The sequence below is a fragment of the Arabidopsis lyrata genome (assembly GCF_000004255.2).
Source record: "Arabidopsis lyrata subsp. lyrata unplaced genomic scaffold ARALYscaffold_3, whole genome shotgun sequence".
Classification (NCBI taxonomy): domain Eukaryota; kingdom Viridiplantae; phylum Streptophyta; class Magnoliopsida; order Brassicales; family Brassicaceae; genus Arabidopsis; species Arabidopsis lyrata.
The window spans coordinates 8,955,768-8,977,932 of record NW_003302553.1 but is presented as its reverse complement, the minus strand read 5'-3'; the positions used below and the strand labels follow the sequence as shown (position 1 = coordinate 8,977,932).

General features: G+C 36.9%; 5 protein-coding genes and 1 pseudogene across 5 annotated transcripts in view; 4 read left to right on the top strand and 2 right to left on the bottom strand.

Moving 5' to 3' along the window:
• LOC9321446 (purple acid phosphatase 18) overlaps positions 1–1,144 on the bottom strand; it is a 2,585-nt gene extending 1,441 nt beyond the window's left edge. The window contains exons 1-2 of the mRNA XM_021031022.1: positions 967–1,144; positions 2–490 (exon numbers count right to left, since the gene is read on the bottom strand). Of these exons, the coding sequence (XP_020886681.1) occupies positions 2–490; positions 967–1,110 (633 nt within the window). The 5' untranslated portion in view covers positions 1,111–1,144. The remainder of the gene's footprint in view (position 1; positions 491–966) is intronic.
• A 1,282-nt stretch (positions 1,145–2,426) lies between these two features.
• On the top strand, positions 2,427–5,546 carry LOC9321445. Its single transcript, XM_021032901.1, has 6 exons — positions 2,427–2,946; positions 3,516–4,212; positions 4,300–4,531; positions 4,696–4,758; positions 4,851–4,951; positions 5,302–5,546. Exons 1-5 carry the CDS (start codon positions 2,640–2,642, stop codon positions 4,914–4,916), a joined length of 1,365 nt encoding a protein of 454 aa, XP_020888560.1. The 5' UTR covers positions 2,427–2,639; the 3' UTR covers positions 4,917–4,951; positions 5,302–5,546.
• Positions 5,547–5,614: 68 nt separating this feature from the next.
• Positions 5,615–7,839, top strand: LOC9319315 (probable tetraacyldisaccharide 4'-kinase, mitochondrial). Its single transcript, XM_002885332.2, has 8 exons — positions 5,615–5,976; positions 6,067–6,190; positions 6,321–6,548; positions 6,657–6,806; positions 6,891–7,100; positions 7,203–7,262; positions 7,394–7,474; positions 7,578–7,839. Exons 1-8 carry the CDS (start codon positions 5,804–5,806, stop codon positions 7,737–7,739), a joined length of 1,188 nt encoding a protein of 395 aa, XP_002885378.1. The 5' UTR covers positions 5,615–5,803; the 3' UTR covers positions 7,740–7,839.
• Positions 7,840–12,062: 4,223 nt separating this feature from the next.
• On the top strand, positions 12,063–13,279 carry LOC110229898 (annotated as a pseudogene).
• A 4,156-nt stretch (positions 13,280–17,435) lies between these two features.
• LOC9321444 (pentatricopeptide repeat-containing protein At3g60980, mitochondrial) lies at positions 17,436–18,662 on the bottom strand. The gene has a single exon (XM_021031021.1). The coding sequence runs from the start codon at positions 18,660–18,662 to the stop codon at positions 17,436–17,438; it is 1,227 nt and encodes a 408-aa protein (XP_020886680.1).
• Positions 18,663–20,718: 2,056 nt separating this feature from the next.
• LOC9321443 (pentatricopeptide repeat-containing protein At3g60960, mitochondrial) lies at positions 20,719–21,996 on the top strand. Its single transcript, XM_002885331.2, has one exon. The coding sequence runs from the start codon at positions 20,719–20,721 to the stop codon at positions 21,994–21,996; it is 1,278 nt and encodes a 425-aa protein (XP_002885377.1).
• The last annotated feature ends 169 nt before the right edge of the window (positions 21,997–22,165 follow it).

The following is a 22,165-nucleotide window of genomic DNA, read 5'->3' as shown; positions in this document are numbered from 1 at the left end:
TCTCTTTCTCATGGTTTCCTTGCGTCACCATCCATGGCCTTACACTAGCCAGAGGCTGAACCAGCTCTCCAAACGTGTCCCACTTGTGCTGCATATAGTCAGCATAAGAAAGATCCCCGGGAAGTAGATGCACAGCATATATGCATTGATCAATATGATCTAGAGTCGACTTGGTCCAACCAGTTTGCCCAAGATCCCCAGCCACTGCAAAAGTAATCGGGAACTGAGCTGGTGGTGTTTTCAGATGGAACTCGGGTCCTTCTCCACTACAACGGTAATAATAAACAGTATCCGCTTCCAAAGGCCCGATGACGGTATGATGTATCTTCCCTGATCTATACATTATATAGCTGTAGGAGGTGCTTTCTCCTTGACCAAGATAGGAGTATTTCCCTGGCGATGTTCCATACTCAACAAACGAAGGAGATGATTTGTCACTCGTAACCCAAGTGACCCGCATATGTTTATCTCCAGCCAATGAGATATGCACCTGCAAGTATGAATCTCAGTATAAGAAACAATACCAAATGAAACTATAACAGAACCTACAATGAGGTTCATTACCAACTGTATCATGCACTCTCCATATCTTAATTTCTCTCAAACATCAATCTTTTCTTCAGAATGGAACAACAGATATAAAAACTCATTTCCATTGATGTCAGTAATCAATCAGGCAACGGCAATTTTATCCAAAGTAGTAAAGATTACTAATGGCGTTGATCGAACCTACAAAGTAATCAGATTTATCCATTTGAAGACAGTAATGAGAAGGACTTCAGGACATTAGCAAATGGGATTCTCTGGAGTAAGTAACCCAAAAATCGGATTTTGTGGAGAAAACAAACAGAGACCCACATGCAGTTACAAGAATAGACAGAGATCAGACCATAAAAACATGATTTTTCGGAAACAAGAATCATCTAATCAGAAAAAAACAGAGGAGCTCAAGTAAGTCTAATTTACCTGCTCGGGTAAAGAAGATGACTTTTGTTTCCATGGAAACTGCAAGGTTTCACGAGGTTTTGGTCTGACGTAATCATCTGCCGCCACAGAAGCAAAGATTAACGCAGATACTGTTACGAGCAGCAATCTTCCCCATTTTTCCATCTCTGCGAGCTTTTTCTTTCAGATTCAGTGAGAAAAGGTAAAATGGATTCTTTATAGGCTTTTGCAACGCGGGGACGACACGTGTCTAAATGACCAAATTGTCCTTACCATATCTCGTATGAATGTGTTGATTTTGATTTCAGAAGAATAAAACGGTAATTCAGTCTGTTGTCTTGTCCAATGTTTTTTTGTTTTTTCTTAAGATTGATTTTTTATAATATCTTTATCTTATACTCCCTCTGTTCCTAGATATTTGATGTTCTAGAGTTTTAGTTTGTTCCACAAAGTTTGATTTTTTAGATTTTTGTTTTATTTTTAATTGATTAAAATTAATATATCGTAAACTTCAAGACGTAATGATTAACTGTTTTCTAATACTATTGGTTTAAAGTTATTAAAAAATGTTTAATATAAAAAAGTAATTGACAAATAATTAAACAATGATTGTTTCTTAATATATGTGAAAACTCTAGAACATTAATCTTCAAGGAACAGAGGGAGTATGAATTTTGCTTTATTTATTTTTGTTTTTGCAAAATATGAAGTATCATCTGAATAGTGGGATGGTCCAAGTGTGAAAGTAAACAATAATTCTTTCCCGACAAACAAAAGAACAATAATTTTTTTTGTTTTGTCAACAAGAAAACAGTAATTCAAAATCGTGAAAGTATAACAACAAACAAAAATTAAAGTTGAAGAAGTAAAAAAAATATAAATAAAAATAGAAAGTTAGAGAAAAAGTAAAAACGGTGAATTGGGTGGTGAGACCCGAAATGCTGTCACAAGAGCAAATGACAAAAATGGAGGATAAGCCTTAGCTTGTAAGCAAAGAAGATAAAACAAAAATAAATTACAAAGTCGACCAACAAAAGCAAAATACAAAAAGAAAAGATGATATTTTTGGATTCGTTTGATTAAAACATCTTTTATGTTACACTTTTTAAGGCCGATGATGTCTTTGTTAATTCGATTTAGAGCACCCGTTAAGTGTAAACAATTTCGATAAATGTGTTTATATGTCATATTATTAATACCGTGGCCGATGATGTCAAGTCTTTTTGTAAATAATTAATTGATAATTAGGATTTGTAATCGAATAATGATAGTCTAATAGTGTTGTCAATATGTCATCAACATCAGAATTATAAGTCCCAATTAAAAAAAAAATTAGTTGATTTTGATTAACAACATCAGAGTAGATGGACGAGGTTAGCAAACCGTTCACCAAATTAAATTATGGGCTCTATCCTTTTTTTTTTTTTTTTTTTTTTTTTTTGGCACACAATTATGGGCTCTATCCAACTTTAAAATATTCACGGCCCATTCTGATTTTTTCTTATATTTTTGTATCTGCGTCGGAAAATATTTCGACGAAATTAATATTAATCACTTGAAATTTTTTGAAATCATGGATTGTGAGCTAGGCGGGGAAATTTCACGAAATCTGAAGCTTCTTTGGCACACCAACGCGCCAATTCCATGTCTTTGAAGACTCTTCATCTCCTAGTCCAAACCCTAAATTCATTCTCATGGATTCAATTGAGCCACCATCGTTTTCGCTAGGGTTTGATCTTGATGCTGCATCGGATCCACATCAGAACCCTAGCTCCACCGGCGACCAATTAATCGGGGACGGCGATAACGAGCCAGAGGCGGGACTTACGGTCTCAGATTCCGATCGGGAGCTTGAACCAGATTTTAGAAGCCCGGTTCTCAAGCGGTTGCGACGGGGAATTAATCCCAACAAGTGTTCTTGGAAAGATGATAGAGGCGTGGCTATAGAGGACCGGGATGATGACATTGAAGAGTTCTCTTCTCCAGAGGATTTTCCCACGGGTAATTATATTTTGAGCTTTTGCTTTGTCTTTCTGAAAATGGGTCTTACTTAAACTGCTGGGATTGAATCGAGCATTGTTAGATCTCTTATTATACGTCAATGAGCTAATTAGAATTTCTTCACTCATTGGCTTTTTATTGGGATTTCATTTAATTGCTTTGGAAAATAACTGGAAACTTAGGTGTTTTGGAATTGGAAATCCATTGATATTGAAAGACCATCCTTAGTTCATCATAGAGAGCTTAAAACTGATGGATTTAGGAAGCTGATGCAAACCCTCGTCTACTTAGATATCAGGATCAGTTTCTTGTGGCTCAAAGATGAAAAATTGATTGCAGTTGTCGATACTAATAGGTAGACTAGAATGGGTTTGGAGCCTTCACGCTGACAATTTGTTATTTACAAGGACACTGATTAAGCGTCATTCCACTCAAACTGGTCTCTTTTGGATTTCTTTAGTGGAGAGGCTTAACATTATTCTATCGAGTGCGAGTCCTTGTAATATTTTTAAGTAGTTCCATATTTTGTTGGTTTCATCTTGATATAAAACTTGTGTTGATGCATGCAGATGCACCTGCCTCAGCGAGAAGTCATTTTTCTAGTTGCAGCTCAAGGGTGCCACTTCATGGTTCTGGGGTTTTATCTAATCAACCTTCTATCTCTCGCGGAAAAAGAAAGCAGTCGGATGTTCCAGCATCTGCTGCCTCTGGGATTAGTTCTGTTGCATCATTGTTTCAGAGGTCAAGTCGTAGTCCTCTGCGAAGGTTCCAGCTACTAGATTCAGATTCGGAAGATGACCATCCATCCACCAGCAGAGATTTAAGCAGAGTAACTAAAAAACATGATTCATCCTCAAAGGATCAACCATCTATTGCAATTAAACCAAAGAGAAAGGAACCTGGATCTATTCCAAGTATTAAGGATTTGTGGAAAGATTTTTCCCCGGCAATTTCCAAGATTCAAACACCAGCTTTGGATGATGTTTGTCAGGACTATTTTAGCTCCATCAAGACGACTAGCACAGCTCAGAAACAAAGCAGTGCTGCGGCAAGTAGTAGCAATAGCGGAAATCATAACTTGACTGGCTTTCAGCAAACTGGGCAATTCTTGGATTTTTCTCACCCTTCTCCTCCATCTCATCGTTTCTTCTTGCATAGTGATCCAAGGATCCGGAATCTAGCTCGACAGCGGTTACCAAACTTCTTGCCTCTGGGAATTGTCAATGATAGGGAGAGCCAGCGAGAGGTGTTCCTTGTTGATTATATGTAGGTTTTTCCTAATCCCTTTCTTGTTTTGATACTTACAATCTTCTGCTTTCAGGGCATTGACATATCTTTCGAATGCCATTGCAGGAATCAATTTGGCAGCAAAGGGAGTTCTAAAACTGGAGACTCTAGCAGCAAAAGCTGCAGAAGAGGGCAAACAAAGTCAAAGTTTTCAAAAGGACAAGAGAGCGCACACAATTCTGAAGGCTGGTTAAATCCTAAAACGAGAGCTGCAGCTCCAAAGGATGCTGGCAAAAGGCGTGTATCAGCTAACAGTGGCTCTGCAGGTCATTGGTTCACATCCCCAGAAGGAAGGAAGGTAGGTTTCTGTTTCCACGGTTCTAAAAATACATAGAAAAGTGAATGTGTCAAACACACATGCACACACACATCTTTTTAAGCATGAGAACTATTTGTTAAAGAACACATAGAGACAGGGACGTCTGAAAATTTGTTGTCTCTGAATTTTCTTGCTCTTTGTAGGTATATATCTCTAAAAGCGGACAGGAGTTTTCAGGTCAAAGTGCTTATAGATGTTACAGAAAGGTCAGCATATACTGAAGCTGGTTGTTACTATCTGATAATGTTATGCATAAACCTTCTCTGTGAACTAATTCATTGAACTGTATTGTCCACAGGAGAACGGAGGTGGGTTTAAGAAGTCTAGAAAGAAACGACAGCCAAAGAAGAAGGCGAAGAATTGAAGAAAGGAAGCCATTGTTACCTTGTAATAACTCAGGTAGAATACTGCGAACTTAAGCTCTCTTTCACACATCTATTATTTGTCTTAGTTAACATTATTGTAACCAGCAACGTGTGTTCTTTAGGAAGACTTAGTCGTCCATGATCGTATTAGTAACGTGTTTCAGTTTCAGTCTTTAAAAAACATACGATTTGTATTTGTTTAGCACACCATCGTTGACTCCTTGGTATATTTAATCTCCACCTCTGATTTATGAATCTTGGTGTTTTCTCTCTATATATTAGACAATGTATACAAATGCAAAGAACCTGGAAAGCCCATGTGTCTGTGAATAGAAAGTTTCTCTAGAATCAGAGGCTGATGGGTTTCTTCTCTAATATTTTCAGCTGTTTCGCAAAGGACTCCTCTGGATCTGGAGATTACACCTGCGAAGGTGGTGTTTGTGTTCTAAGAAGCTCCAAGACCCCAAAACATGGAAAGGGTTAAATACATTTACTTAGTTCTTGAAGCTCTGTAATTGTTTTCTTTCGATAATTTGTATTTTTTTCAATTTTGTAAAAATGCATATTGAAAGAGATCTTAGTTTACGGGTTAGCACAGAGTTTTTTAATCTAATTTAGTCCGAAGTTAACATGAAATTTAATCCATGAGATCTCAAAGTTTGCTTATTTTATGCAAAATTCCAGTACCAATGGGTGGATTTGATAGATTTTCATATACATCCGACGTTAATGTAAAACAAAAGAGGAAAAGGGTGATCTTGCTAAACCGAAAGACTGGATTTTAACTAAAAACGGTTAAACCAGACTTAATAAATCGTCGAACGAATTTCGGTTTATGAGCGAATCGCAAAGTCAGAATCTCGTACAGTAGTTGCAGAGTAAGTCCATGGAGAAGCTGAGGAAGGTGGTGAACGAAATCGCCTACACGCGAGTCCATACTACTTCCCCTGCTCTTCACCGCTCTCTCGTTCCCATCCTCACACTCGCTTCTTCTCTATACTCCGGCGCTCTCCAAATCCGCCGCTCTCTCTACCGCTTCTCACTCTTGCAGAAAGACCGGTGAGTTTTCTCTCTCTCGATCAATTGAATTATGCTTTTATCGAATCAATAGTAACATATCTGTAATTTAATTTGATCCTGTGGATGAAGATTACCGGTTCCGGTGATCAGCGTTGGGAATTTAAGCTGGGGAGGTAATGGGAAGACGCCAATGGTGGAATACATTTCTCAACTCCTCGTTGATTCTGGAATTTCACCTCTTATTCTCACTCGTGTAATTCCCATTCTTCAAACTACTATAGATTACTTTGAATTTGAATTTGGTTGATGATAACGCTAGTTAACATTGAATTTTGGAGTGTTTGCTTGTGAACTTAGACTTTAGATATTGCCGTTAACTGCAGGGTTATGCTGGTGGAGATGAAGCCAAAATGCTTGAAAGACATCTTCGTGGTGGACCGGTAAAGATTGGTGTTGGTGCAAACCGGGCAGCTACTGCTGCTCTGTTTTTGGAAAAGTATGGTTGTGTAGATCCTTCTACTTTAAGGACATTCTTTGATCTTCATGAAAGAGCAGAAGCCAGGACCATTTCTCAAAAAATTGGTTCTATCATTCTAGATGATGGGATGCAGGTATATTCTGCAGTTTATATTTACAAATTCTAGCTTTATGAGATTATTTTCACCTTCTTTGTGTTTATCGCAATTTTCAAGACTTGTGCTCTCTTGTTTGGTAGATAGCATTTGAGTTTGTCTCGTGATCTCGAGATTGTGATGCTTAACGGGCTGAATCCGTGGGGAAATGGTCATTTGGTTCCCCTTGGTCCTTTACGAGAACCTCTTGTGGCGCTTGAGCGGGCAGATATTGCTGTAGTCCACCACGTGGACTTGGTATGTTTACAACTTTGTCTTTGTTTTGTTTTTTCCTTTCTTTTTGATGATGACTATTGAGGTTAGTGGTTTTGGATCATGCAGATTACTAAACAAAGCCTCAGAGATATTGAGAACATGGTCCAAGGATTCAAAAAGTCGATCCCGATTTTCTACTCCAAGATGGTGCCCAATTACTTGTTCGAAGTTAAAAATGCTAGGTCACATGTAGCTTTAGAAGCATTGCGCTGTGCCTCTGTGCTATGTGTTTCCGCAATTGGATCTGCTGACGCATTCGTCAAGAGCATCGAGATGGTAAGTTGTTTTGTGCTATCATCCTATTTTCTTGCTCTCTGGATTTTGTAACAAAGATTCAGTTTCTGCTATGCTGACTAGTGGGTTATATATGTTTGAAAGACTGGAGCACATTATGTTGATAGACTTGATTTCAGTGATCATCATTTATTTGAAGCACAGGTACAATGCTACTTTCACAGCTATCTTTTATATGTTATTCCCTATTTGTTTCACTGCCAAAAAATGGATATACACAGATTATTTTAACTAAATCAAATTGGCTTTGATCAATATCATAATGATAAGTGCAGGATGTCGAAACTATGAGGAGGAGAGCAAATGGACTAGAGCACAAATCTAATTCCAAGCCTATCATTGTAGTAACTGAAAAGGTGAAGATGTTATTAAGTTTCCTTATGGTTGTTATTTAAAACGTTATTAAGTTCAAGTCCAGAGACATGAATCTAACTCCTTTTTGAATTTTTGGGAAATTAGGATTATGATAGAGACCCCGAGATCCTCAAATGTCTGGACTCATACACAGTCTTAGTGCTATGCTCTGAGTTGCAAATAACTCCTATTAGGGGAACTGATGTGGATAGCTTTAATTCTACACTTATGAGAGCTCTAGCTGCTAAGTTTTATGTTTACAGTTAGATTCAAGGTTATATTATTGCATTTTGTTATTGTTTTATTACTCTTAGGAATTTGATGATGTATTTATTTTATTCTTAGAAGGCATTGTATTTTAAATAAATTTTCTTAGATGATATAATATAATATATATTGCATAGAGTTTAATATATATTGCATAGAGTTTAATAAATTTATATAATTATTAACCACCGAGACTTTGGGATTACGATGCTGAGTCCTAAAACCTCCACCGGCAAAAAAAAAAAAGCATCACCATATAAAATAGAGCTAGGAAACCCAACAACATCCCCAACTCTGTATTCTTATGGAGCGTTGGGAATGTTGTTGGTTTACATATTATTCAAGAGCTTTAGTCATCAATGTAAGTGGAAACATGTAATTAAGAATCAAAGCTAATGAATTTCATAATAACGATTCTTTTCGAAAATATAATAATGCTTTCGAATGTGCCCATTTGCACAAGGCTTCAAGTTTGAGTAAGCTTTAGTCATCAATGTAAGTGGAAACATGTAATTAAGAATCAAAGCTAATGAATTTCATAATAACGATTCTTTTCGAAAATATAATAATGCTTTCGAATGTGCCCATTTGCACAAGGCTTCAAGTTTGAGTAAGCTTTAGTCATCAATGTAAGTGGAAATATGTAATTAAGAATCAAAGCTAATGAATTTCATAATAACGATTCTTTTCGAAAATATAATAATGCTTTCGAATGTGCCCATTTGCACAAGGCTTCAAGTTTGAGTAAGCTTTAGTCATCAATGTAAGTGGAAACATGTAATTAAGAATCAAAGCTAATGAATTTCATAATAACGATTCTTTTCGAAAATATAATAATGCTTTCGAATGTGCCCATTTGCACAAGGCTTCAAGTTTGAGTAAGCTTTAGTCATCAATGTAAGTGGAAACATGTAATTAAGAATCAAAGCTAATGAATTTCATAATAACGATTCTTTTCGAAAATATAATAATGCTTTCGAATGTGCCCATTTGCACAAGGCTTCAAGTTTGAGTAAGCTTTAGTCATCAATGTAAGTGGAAATATGTAATTAAGAATCAAAGCTAATGAATTTCATAATAACGATTCTTTTCGAAAATATAATAATGCTTTCGAATGTGCCCATTTGCACAAGGCTTCAAGTTTGAGTAAGCTTTAGTCATCAATGTAAGTGGAAACATGTAATTAAGAATCAAAGCTAATGAATTTCATAATAACGATTCTTTTCGAAAATATAATAATGCTTTCGAATGTGCCCATTTGCACAAGGCTTCAAGTTTGAGTAAGCTTTAGTCATCAATGTAAGTGGAAACATGTAATTAAGAATCAAAGCTAATGAATTTCATAATAACGATTCTTTTCGAAAATATAATAATGCTTTCGAATGTGCCCATTTGCACAAGGCTTCAAGTTTGAGTAAGCTTTAGTCATCAATGTAAGTGGAAACATGTAATTAAGAATCAAAGCTAATGAATTTCATAATAACGATTCTTTTCGAAAATATAATAATGCTTTCGAATGTGCCCATTTGCACAAGGCTTCAAGTTTGAGTAAGATAATCAATCTTATAGTTTAGAATTTGGTTTTAGTATTGTTTTTCTTGATAAAAAAAAATATTAAATATGTAAGCGAAAGACTGTGATATAATCGCTTTGTGCCAAATGAGCAGTTTCTCCAAATTTGTATGTAATTTATCAAACTTGAATTCATTTAATTTACTATTTATGTTGTTATAGTATGCTCAATTTTCTATATTCATTTAAACTCATGCAACGCGTGAGACTTTTTTATAGTATATAAATATATGTAGCATTTTGATTACTCCCAGTGAAAGACATTGATTTGTCCCTATATTCCCTACATTTTTATGTGGGTCGCAGCTCAATTAAACGGTGGGGGTTTAAAAATGAAAGAATTAATAGACTTGATAAAGTAATAAGCATAGATGAGAGTCATCAGTCATGAGACTCTAAAAAAATATTTGATCCACAAAATTACAATTGACATAAAACCTGAATTAAATACACTTATCCATGCTCTTGATTAATTTAAAACCCTAACAAGTTTTACCATGGTTGCAATATATTGAGAGTTTTTTTTTTTTGACATCTTTGGATCGACAAGGCCCGATCCATAGCCAATCCCTTTTACGCGGGGTAACGCGACTTACTGGAGTCGAACTCCGGTGGGGAAGACGGAGTCAAATGGACTTAACCACTTGACTAAAGGCACATCCCCATATATTGAGAGTTTAGATACTTCAAATTAAAGAACTTACAAAACTAAGAAAAAAACAAAAAAAAAAACTACTAAAAATCAACAAAACATATTTTTGAAGGAAACTATACAAATAAGTAATTTTATTTGTGAGTTGAAGGACCACAAAATTTGATACACAAGTTGGAATATCTCTTACATACCTTTTGATTATCTCACACACACAAAAATTTGCTAAACAACTTGAAATATCTCTTACATATCTTTTGATTATACTACACATATGCATATACTTTTTGTTTGTATTTAGGTGTTCGGACACTTTGAGATAAAAACAAAGCATATTCAACAACAAAAAAAAATTATGTGAACAAAAATTACACACTATGTGACAATTATGTAGTATGAGCGCAAAACTAATGAGTTGCCATTTGGAGTGATCCATGAGCACGTGACATTTTTAAAAAGGTGAAGGTTAGAAAAAATGAATCAGTTAATGAATTAGTATACTTTTTGTTTGTATATTTTTCATTTAGTTACAAAAATAATAATTTTTAGTTTCTTAAATGGAATTATTATTTCTTTCTTTCAGCAATCCTCTCACTTCCATTCGAGTCTTTCTCGTTTGCCATGTCTTCAACAAAACCTCTTCTTCCATCAGAGTCTTCCGAGTCATTCCTCTCAACAATTGAATTTGGCTGACGTGTATCACCGGGAGATGAAAGCATCTCATGGAAGATCCCAGAAGATGCATCAATCTCTCTTGAGGTGCCCGCTGAATCAGGACAACCAAAGATAAGAGAAGGTAGGTTAGCTCACGAAAACAAAGATCACCAAGTTTATCACTGATTTACGCTCTCCAAGTTATGGTGACACGGCCGCAATAGGCATCAACTGTCAACAACCATAAAGATGTGGCATTAACCATTGGAAAACCGTCGAGATGCAACAGTGGTATGATGCGTCTCCTTGCAAACGGTTTAATATCAAGGACTGCAATAGGAGACCTAGAATAAATTGATCATGACACTAGGCAACTTTCCAATATATTGATACATGAGAGCAATAAACTACTAGTGTTAAAAATTTCAAAGCCAAAATTGTGAACTAGATATTCTATATTTAATAATATATAAATTAGAAAATTTTGATTAAGATTTAAATTTATAATTTTTCTATCATCTTTGTTTGATTATTTTTTTAACTATTTTGAATCATCATATAATACATAAAGTTAAGAAAAATCTCAAAACAAATATTATGCATACATTGTGATTCGAAATTTTAAAAACGTACATATATTACCCAATTATGAAATAGTGTGTGTTCAACGTCCCACATCGGATTCATTATTCTGATTGGCTGGTTGTGAAAAAAGCTAAAAACAAAACCAATTAGTTGAACAACATTAGACACTCAAGCAAACAGGATAAAAGGATTTGGGCTAAACACAAAAAAATCAATAACAAAACATTATCTTATTAAATAGCTTATCCGAGTGGACTTCTACCAGGTGAGATTAGTTATTTATCCTTTATATCCAATTTTCCCAAAAAAAAAAAATATGTAAGCAAAAATCACACTCTTTTTCGTAAAATATATATATATACACACTCGTTACAATTATGTAATATGATGCATAACTAATGAAATGCCATTTGGAGTGATCCATGAGCACATGAAATTTTTAAACATGAAGGTTAGAAAAATGAATCAATTAATAGATCAGACTGATATACTTTTTGTTTGTATCTGTTTATTTAGTTACAAAACTCGCAAAGTTTTAATTTATTATTGAATGGAATTATTGATTTTCGTTTACATGTGGAACACACACACAGCTAACATATATAATTGCTTTTCTTTTTACTCCATAATTTGTTACATATTCACCAAAATAACAACATACTAATATTGAACATGTAAGTGAGACTGATAAAAGCTAATCACGAATGCTTCTTGATTTCTATTTTATATACTTACATTTAGGTCACTGTTAATCATTCCCTATTTTACATATCATGCCCATTTTGTATCTAAATCTAATCAAATTCTCTATTTTACATATCATGTATTATATTACGTTATCATTTTCTATTTTACATATCATGTCCATTCTGTATCTAAATCATTTTCTATTTTACATATCATTTATTATACTAATAAAAAAGTAGAATTACGTTATTTCGTGTATTGTTACAATTTTTGTTTTATCAAATTAACGAATAACGACAACCCTAAATTCTAAAAATTATTGGATCTCTCGGTCAATATTACTTATTGTGTAAAGAATGATAAGTGACAACTGACTTTGTGTTGCCCCAACCCCAGGTCTACATTTGGTCTCGCTTGGTCCTTACGAGAACCTCTTGTGACACTTGAGCGGGCAGATTGTTGTAGTACACCACGTGGACTTGGTGCGTTGACAAGTTTGTTTTTGTTTTGTTTTTTCCTTTCTTTTGATGATGACTATTGAGGTTAGTGGTTTTGGATCATGCAGATTGCTAAACAAAGACTCAGAGATATTGAGAACAAGATACAAAGATTCAAAAAGTCGAATCCAATTTTCTACTCCAAGATGGTGCCCAAATACTTGTTCTATGTTAAAAAAAGCTAGGTCACATGTAGCTGTAGAAGCATTGCGTTGTGCCTCTGTGCTATGTGTTTCCGCAATTGGATCCGCTGACGCATTTGTCATCAAAAGCATCGAGATGGTAAGTTGCTTCGTGCTATTATCCTAGTTTTATGCTCACTGGATTTTGTAACAAAGATTCAGGTTCTGCTATGCTGACTAGTGGGTTATATATGTTTGAGAGACTGGAGCAGGTTTTGTTGATAGACTTGATTTCAGTGATCATCATTTATTTGAAGCACATGTACAATTAATGTTACTTTCGCATCTATTATTTCCTATTTGTTTTAGTGCCAATAAATGCCAGTAGTCAATATATAAATGGCACTAAAACAAAGATTATTTTTACTTAATCAAATTGGCTTTGATCAATGTCACATTATAAGGATGTCGAAACTATGAGGAGGATAGCAAAGGGAGTAGAATATAAATCTAATTCCAAGCCTATCATTGTGGTAACCGAAAAGGTGAAGATAAGTTTCTGTTTCTTCTTGTTACTCGCAAACATTCTAACTTCATTTCTTCTTTTTGGGAAATTAGGATTATGATATAAACCCGGAGATTTTGAAATGTTTGGACTCATACACTGTCTTGGTTCTATGCTCCGAGTTGAAAATAACTCCTTTTAGAGGCACTGATTTGGATGGTTTTAAATATACGCTCATTAAAATTGTGGCTTTTGTTTGCAATTAGTTTCAGGGTTATCTTAACACATTTCTTTGATGATGAATTTAGTTTATTCTTAGAGGAAATATAAGACTTTAAGCAAAGAGAGCAAAAAAGACCTTTTTTTTTTTTTTTGCTAAGAGAGTAATTAAATATCATTAGATGAAATGTAGGTGTTACAATAGAAGACCTAGAACAAATGAACCTTGGCAAAAAAGAATAAAAAACAAGGTTACATTTAGATTATAAACATTCTCAGAAAAAGGAAACAGGAGCATCCATTAGGTGAGCCAAAGCGCCATAAGGTTTTTGAATTTCTTCATCTTCCTCCTAGCTGTGATTGAGTTGATAATTTGCCGGTCAATGTCAATGAAGATGGTGAGCGGCGAGATTGAAATGATGTTGTGAAACAGGTTGTTCCGCTGCCTCCAGATCCCGTAGACTAGAGCATGGGTAATCAATAGTCGTAGTGTTTGAGGCGAGTTTGTGTTCTTGACCTTTAGCCAAGCCAATAAGGCTGCCCAGTTTGCAAAAACTGTCGGAGCCAAACGCAATCTTGCGAGGCTGAGATTCCATAGTGATTGAGCGAATGTGCAATGCAGAAAGATGTGATCCCTGGTCTCCATTGAGCCAACACAAAAGGAGCAGTCAGTGGAGATTTGAAGTCCCCATGAAGCTAGCCTATCCCTGGTGGGTAGCCTGTTAAGATTTATACAACCCTTGGGAAGCCTAAAGGTGGATATCCAAAAGTTAATAGTTCCGTATATCACACTAGCAATGAGCTGAGTTCTCCCCGCATAAGAAAGTGACTTAGTTGCCCATCCTCTCAGCTTGTTAGTGATTTTCTCAAGCAAAGGTGAGTATTCAGCAATGGTAAGCTTTCTGGACATTAGGGGAAGTCCTAAGTACCTTACGGACAGCGTGCCAATGGGGAAACCATATTGAGCAATCGCTGACTCCTCCAATGGAGATAAACCAGCATGGAAGAGAGTAGTCTTATTTCTGTTCATTGTAAGTCCTGACCAGCCTGCGAAGTCATCCAGAGCCTCATAGATACCATGTAGGGAGGAATTACTACCATCAAAGAAAACCATTACGTCATCGGCGAACATCAAGTGAGAAATTTCTAACTCAGATGTCATTGGATGGTAAGCAATAGAACCTGAAGCAAATCTTGATAGCATCATCTTTGAAACACTTCCATGGCAAGCACAAATAGATATGGAGAAAGAGGGTCTCCCTGCCTCAAGCCTCTTGTACTCTGGAAGAACCCATCAGACATTCCGTTTACCGAGATCGAGAAGGATGGGGTGCAAACACACTCTCTAATCCATCCAATAAACTTTTCAGGAATGATTAGAGCTGGCAGAGTAGCAAGCATGAAGTCCCATCTGACAGAATCAAAAGCTTTCCTTAGATCGACCTTTAGCAGTGCTCTTGCTTTTATATTTTTCCTATTGTAGCCTTGCACAATCTCTGAAGCCAACAAAACATTTTCTGACAGCAGCCTAGTAGGCAAGAAAGCAGATTGAGCATGAGATATAACAGATGGGAGGATGGACTTCAGCCTATTTGCTAAGAGCCTAGAGATGACTTTATACAAAGTGTTGAGGCAAGATATAGGTCTGAAATCAGATACCTTCGACGCGTTCTGAATTTTTGAAATCAACACCAATGTAGTAGCATTCCACTGTTTAAGTAAAGTACCTGAGGAGAAGAACTTAGTAATAGCTGCCGTCACCTCTGCCCCAATCACACTCCAACAACTAGTAAAAAACTCCGAAGAATAACCATTAGGGCCACTGGCTTTGTTCTTAGGGAGAGAGAAGAAAGCTTCTTTTATCTCTTCTTTGGAGAACGTAGAGTCAAGGAGGGAACTTTGAGCATTGGAAATTCAACAGCGCCGTTATGTCATCCTACATGAACAGAGGTTGAGTTTCAGAGCTGCCTAGAAGATTCTTGAAGAACTCCACACAGTGCGAATGGATGGCTTGCTGAGTGTCAAAACGATTTCCCATCTCATCTTCAAGGTAGTGTATATGATTTATGGCCTGCCTAGTGTATATGATTTATGACAAAAAAAGACCTTTCGATGCTTGAGCTTGAGATGATATGTTGTCAAGGTTCAGTTAATCGAATCTATTGTTACTCTCTAGTACACATTAGTAAATAGTTTCATCAACGTTGTCATTTATTGGTAAGAGTTTGTAATCTGAAATTTTCCTGATTGTACCAGCGAGTGTGCACAATGCAGACCTTGGAGTTAAGCGTGAAAAATGATTGAATATCGATAAGCTTGTGTGCTCAGTTGTCTAAAATCGCGAGATAGATACGTGACGTGTCATAATCATGAGAGGCATATGTGGAATAATGAATGGTGAAGATGCGAAGTGAGGGTTGTCTAAATTCGTTGGATATCGCTCTCCACTTTTAGACTTTTAGTTTTAAGACCATCCTATTTTTAGTTTAATCTCTTTCTTCAATCAATTTTGAGAAGTGAAATCAAATAAATTAGTGAAAGTAATTTAAACCAAAGAAATCTATAATTATCCCAAATTTACAATTTTTAACCAAACCAAATATAGGTATTTTAAGTTAAAGCATAACCAAACCATGTCCCTTATTTTGGCTCACCCCTAGAAATTGATGGAGGAGCATCAAAACTTTCTGAGTTTCTGATGCCAAAAAATCAGTCATGGAAGTGGCGAATAGGATTTGAAAGGATGTTTTGGAGGGAAATAATTTGTATTTATGTAAAATTTAGATTCCGAAAACCACAATATATGAGAATGGGTAATAACTAGTAAGGTCTGCTATATATACTTAACATGGGTCCGCCCTTGGTTATGGCTACTAACCATCCTTATTGGAAAGTCCTTAGCTTAGTTCTTAGCTCATGAGTGATTAAAATTAAAGGTTGAAATGTTAATTTTGCTAAGGAATGGTTCTTAGTTAAGAGCAAAAAATTGGCTTAAGAGCATGACAGGTGTCGCTCCTACAATGAGTGAAGTGAAAAAATAAAGGGAATTTGGTTGGAAATGTCATTCACTGTAGCAAAACTTATCAAAAATGCCACAAAACATAAACCTTTTCAAATGTGCCACAATCGAACTTTAAGATATTTGGTGGACGAAAAAACTTGCCTACATTTGAAACAACAGAGTTCAAAGATATTTGGCGGACAAGATTTTGAAATAACAGACTTGAAGAATTTTGGTAGACAAATATTGTTGTCCACATTTGAAACAACAGACTGGGAAGATATTTGGTGGACCACAACAGCGAGTCTGGGAAATCAAAACGGAAGAGCAAAGTCTCACTCCGATTTTTTCAACAAATCGGATTGAATAATTCACCAAACGATCATGTAAGGTACGAATCTAGCTCTGCATGTTTTAATTGTTTGTTGTTTTAGGGTCGGGAAATTAGGGTTCATAGATTTGGGGAAATTGGGGTTTTCTGATTTTGGTAAAATTAGGTTATGTAGCATATTAAATCCTGTCTGTATGTATATTTAGCATGTTTAATTGATGTTGTTTGAGGGTCTGGAAATTAGGCTAGGTTTAGTCTCGCTTTGGTGATCTAGTTGCATGTGTTTAGTTGAAGATACCATTGAGTTCTGTCGGAGAAATTTGAAGACTAGCTGTAATCTCTGTAGTTGATTTCTTATTGCAGAAAGTTCTGTCTCCTGATGGGAGCACTTGCGATTAAGCTTTGAAGTTGTTTACAGAAACCAAACGAATTTTGTCAGCAAGCATGACTTATTCATGAAAATAGTTTTTCTAAAAACCATATGCTAAGGCCTCCCCAATGGAGAGAAATAAAATTTAAAAACAAAATACATGCTCTTAACTAAAACTTTTACAATTTTAATACTAAAAGATTACTAAGAACCAAAACTAAGGCCTCCCCAATAATGTTGCTCTTAATTAGATTAAAGTCACTTCACTGTATTCCTTCGTTTGATTATTGTTAAATTATGGTTTAAACAAGAAAGCCTATAACTTGGTTTCCTTCCAACGTCAGTCCGACACTCTTTAAAAAAACTAGAATGTTACTATAAAATAATATGGATTCAGAATATAATAATAGATAAACCAAGCAGCAAAATATAAAAAGTACGGAAAATAAAGGGGTTTTTTTCCCTTCGACAAAAGCTCCAACTGGTGATGTTACGTACTATTTACTGAGGCTGCTGAAAGAAGAGGCAAGAGACCTTAGCAACTTGGCTGAGAGATGCATCGACCATGTGGTTTGAGATTTGGAGAATGTCGTCGACTCTCCCGGCCTTTACATATGCATCCATTAGGGCTTTGTATGTTGAAACGTCAGGGGTGCAGTCTCTCGGCATTTTTGCAAAGAAATGGTCTGCTTCTTTTAATAAGCCTAGCTCGCAAAAACATGTGATAATGTTTCTCAAACCACTAGCATCTGGGTCTGCCATGGGGATCTTAAAAGTCTGGATGGCCGCGTGAATCTGACCCATCTTGAAACACTCATTCACCATTATTGGATTTAATTTATCTGAATCCACAAATTCATATTTTGTCTGCCTATCAGAATCTACAAGATGGTGGAACAATGCCCAAGCTTGGGTTTTCTTGTCATACTTTAAAAGAACTTTCAATAGTGCTATTGAACCCGTCGATTCAATTTTTGTCAGCTTGGTTGCTAGTAAGTTATTGTAGCACTCCATAGCTTCGTCCTCCTTACCTTTCTTGAACCAATACTCCATGAATGTAGCGCTTGCAACTGCGGCACGGTTGTGGTCGTCTTTAATCTTGATTTCGCCAAAGAGTTTGAGGGCCTCTTTGAACTTCCCGAGATCCAAAAGTTCTCGAATCAGACTGTTGGACACATCCAGACACATACCAAAAGGCTTTATCTGCCTCATACAACCTTTCACGCTGACCGAATCCATGGCTTCATCGAAGCTTCCTGCTTGGGCCAACCTTTTCACCTTGAGGAGGGTCTTTGTGGCGTTTGAAGAGTCGTCCAAGACGCCTTTGAGTACATGATTGAAGGAACCCTTTGGTGGGATCATCTTGTGCTCGTTAAAGAAATAACGGATCAGATCAAGGGCGTCTCTATACCTCTTGGCTTTGCACATGGCGACGATGATTGCGCCGCAGACCCAATCCACGGCGTATTCTTTGTCATTCTCCGCAAAGGGAGCAAGGCGCGCGTGCTTTGCCGCAGTGTCCAGGTCTGATAAGCGGATTAGGAAAGCCACTCTGTCGCGAAGAGGGACTGCTCGGCAGTCGCTATTGGCCATGTAGTCTCGCCGAGGAGGTCGAGGTAAACCGGAGGAGACAGAAACAGAGGAGGAGAAGCGACAAAGAGAAGGGAGCGAGAGAGCGCAAGAACTACTGAGGAAGCGGCGGCTGAGAAACATGGTCGGAATATTCATATTGCTAAGTGTGCTTTAAGATCCTTGGATCTTCTAACTATTTAAGATCCAATGTCTTGCTTATATGATACGTCACTCCTATGTTCTTGAAGGACACGGCAAATCTTATAATTGTATATGATTTCACTGTCAGGGAAAGCAAATATTTTCTTTTCTTTTCGTACTGGATTCTCTATATTTATCTTTTCCTTCTCGATCTCTCTCTCTATTTCTAAACATGAAAAAGTGTTACATTATTTTTATTGGAAAAATATTTTATTAATTTTCTTTCCTATTTTGCTTTCTCCTTTGCTTAAGTGCTAAATGTTAAGAGTTGGAAATCAACATTGTCATTTATTGACAATTAAGAGTAGGCAATTTGTAATTTTCCTGAATGTACCAGCGAGCAGAGAACGTTATACCCTTGGTGGCTGATAACATTTCAAAGCCAATACAATTTGTACTGTGTAGATAAGGCAAGAAGTTTCACAAGCACATATGCAAAGCTGAGAATCCGGCAAAAACTCATCGTATATTTGATAATGACCCCTCTCTTTGCTTCTAGTTACATGAATGACTATCACTTAAGCCAGTCGTTACTGAAATGGGAATTCATCAATTGTTTTACCACATCCCCCAACACATCAAAGGCATGCTGAATTGAGGCATTTTAATCATACATGGATCAAAAACATCTATACGAACAGTTTCCCATTGAGATACTTTCACACTCAGAAATTGCTAGTGGTTTCTTAACATTTACAAAAAAAAAAAAAAAAAAAATGCTAGTGGATGTGTTTCTCAACTCTCTCAACTATTTTATCTTAGCTTGTAGATTTCTGAGACATACATTATATAGAAATGCAATCATTCACACATTTCGTCCGCTTTATGTCAAAGTAACTCTGATTTCATACATTTTCAAGGGATATCAATAGAATTTGGTATTAGTTACCAATCCAAGTCAACAAAGTTAACTTTAGTTTAATCACAAAAGTGTTGGCAATAGCAAGCTCCTAAAAACACGGTTCCATTAAAATCTAGAGCCGGGAAAAAAGAAAGAAAAAAAAAGCCCATAACTTTGCTTCACATATCATCCAATGCAATGTTGCTCTTCTTTCTTCTCATCTCATCCATTCTACCAAAATTTATTTCAAATACATCAAAAATCTTCATGAATCTAAATATCAGCAGATTATTACACAAATTGAAATAACACTTACCCGGAAGATTTCACATTTGTAATGAGAACATAGCTTGACCAAGTATGACATATTAGCTGGGCTAAGGCTCTTTTCGATGTTATTTGGGTATATGTCAGGATATGAAGAACAGAGTTTCTCTAAGGAAGAACAAAAGTACCACACCGGATCCTCTCCTGGCATGGAGGCAGTATTCTTTGAGAGTTCTTGTTCATTGTGTGAAATGAGATGGACAATACCGTCCAGCATCTCTCCCCAAAGTTTCTTGGCTGATGGATCCAGAAGAGATAGATATTCACATAATATTCTGGTTGAAGCAATTGTTAGTAGCTTGACCTCATTCTCTGCGAAGGGAGAAAGTCTAGCATGCTTGGCCACACTGTCGCTTAGAGGGATTGCTCGGCAGTCTGAATTGCCCATGTAGTCTGGCCGCGGAGGTGGAGGTAAGCCGGAGGAGACAGAAACAGAGGAGGAGAAGCGACAAAGAGAAGGGAGAGAGAGAAATAAAGAGCTGCTGAGGAAGCGGCGGCGGAGAAACATGGTCGGAATCTTCATATTGCTAATGTGCTTAAAGATCTTTAGATCTTCTAACTATTTAAGATCCAATGTCTTGCTTATCACACGTCAGTCCTATGTTCCTTGGAGGACACGGCAAGTAATTAAATATGATTTCACTGTCAAGGAAAGCAAATATTTTCTTTTCTTTTCATACAAGATTCTCTATGTATAAACATGAAAAAGTGTTATATTTGGTTTATTTTCTTCCTCTTTTTGTGTCTCCTCTACTTAGGACTTAGGTAATAAAATGTTTAACAGAAAGCCTTTCGAATATACCAAAAAAAATAAAAAATAGAATTAGGTGTCTCTCAGCCGCCATGTCCATCCACCGCAGTTTTCTCGGCCTCCGCATCCAGACCAACAATTTCTCTTCCATGTCCCGGATCTTACTCGGGAAAGATCCATCTTCACTCCCGTCGACGCTCACCAAAAAACTCGATCCGAACGCCCTCTCTCTCATTGATAAGCGTCCGATTTCTCTACGCTTCAGAGTGAGCTCACTAATCGAGCTTTGTCAATTGTACCAGGCAGCTCTGGTATCGCGCCTTGCTGTCTTGGAAAACGACGGCGGCTTGAATAAGGAGCACATGATACATAACGAAATCATCGGCGCTATGTGCGCCGCCGAAAGGTACGATGATGCATTCGCTCTGTACCAGTTCTTCGACAGCGAGTCTAAACTTGGACACTCCGCCGTCTCCTTCAACCACGTTGTCAAAGCCCATTGTGATCAAAATCGTGTAGATGAAGCACTCAAACTATGCCATCCCTGTAGGGGCTATTTTCGTAAAGATGTCGACACATTCAGGTCGTTGGCCAAAGGCTTGGTCAACACCGGGAGGATCTATGAAGCTGTGGGGTTAATAAAGTACATTAGGCTCTATGATTCGGTGGTATACAGCTATCTCATCCGCGGATTTATGGATTTAGGAAACCACGACAAGGCTTATGAATTATTTGATGATTTTAACAACAAGACCGAGCCTGACTTCACTGATGGTCGTAACAAAATATTGATCTGGCCTAGTCGCACTGACGGTCAGAACAGAAGAGCGGTCGTGGATGCGACATTTGTGGATTACTGGCTCAAGCAAGGAGAGGACGAGAAAGCTATGGAGATTTACAGGTCTCTAATCATAAGGAAAGGGGAGTTAGTGTGTGCGGCCACTGGGAATACCCTTTTGGAGATCTTGTTGCAAAACGGTAAGCAAACAGAGGCTTGGGATCTCTTCAACGCCATGATTACCAATTCCAAGAACTTTGATAGAGAGACCTTTGGTATAATGGTGAATGCGTGTTTCAAGCTGGGCCACTTCAAGGAGGCTCTCGAGACTTTCAAGAGGCTCGAGTTTACGAGGTCCTCTAGCTGCTACGCTAACATCATAGCTCAGTTCTGCGAGCGCGGGATGATGTCTGAAGCGCAAGATTTGTTTGTGGAAATATGCTCCGACCAATACTTGAGCCCCGATGTTCCTACGTTTAGATCAATGATCAACGGGTATGCCAAGGCTGGGAGAGTCGACGAGGCCATAGTGATGTTGAAAAAGATGGTTGATGCAACTCTCCTCAAGTTTGCTGTTCACGAGTCCCATTAGCACAAGTTTCTCTTTTAATTCTCTCATAAACCCTATTTGCATTTCTACTTAAATTACTCGAAAACCTCTAATCAAATATAGAGATATTGAGATTGTCAAAGAAAAAGAAAGAAGAAGATAGATGACGATGAGCAATAAAAAAATGCATTAATTTGGGTTTTGCATGGGG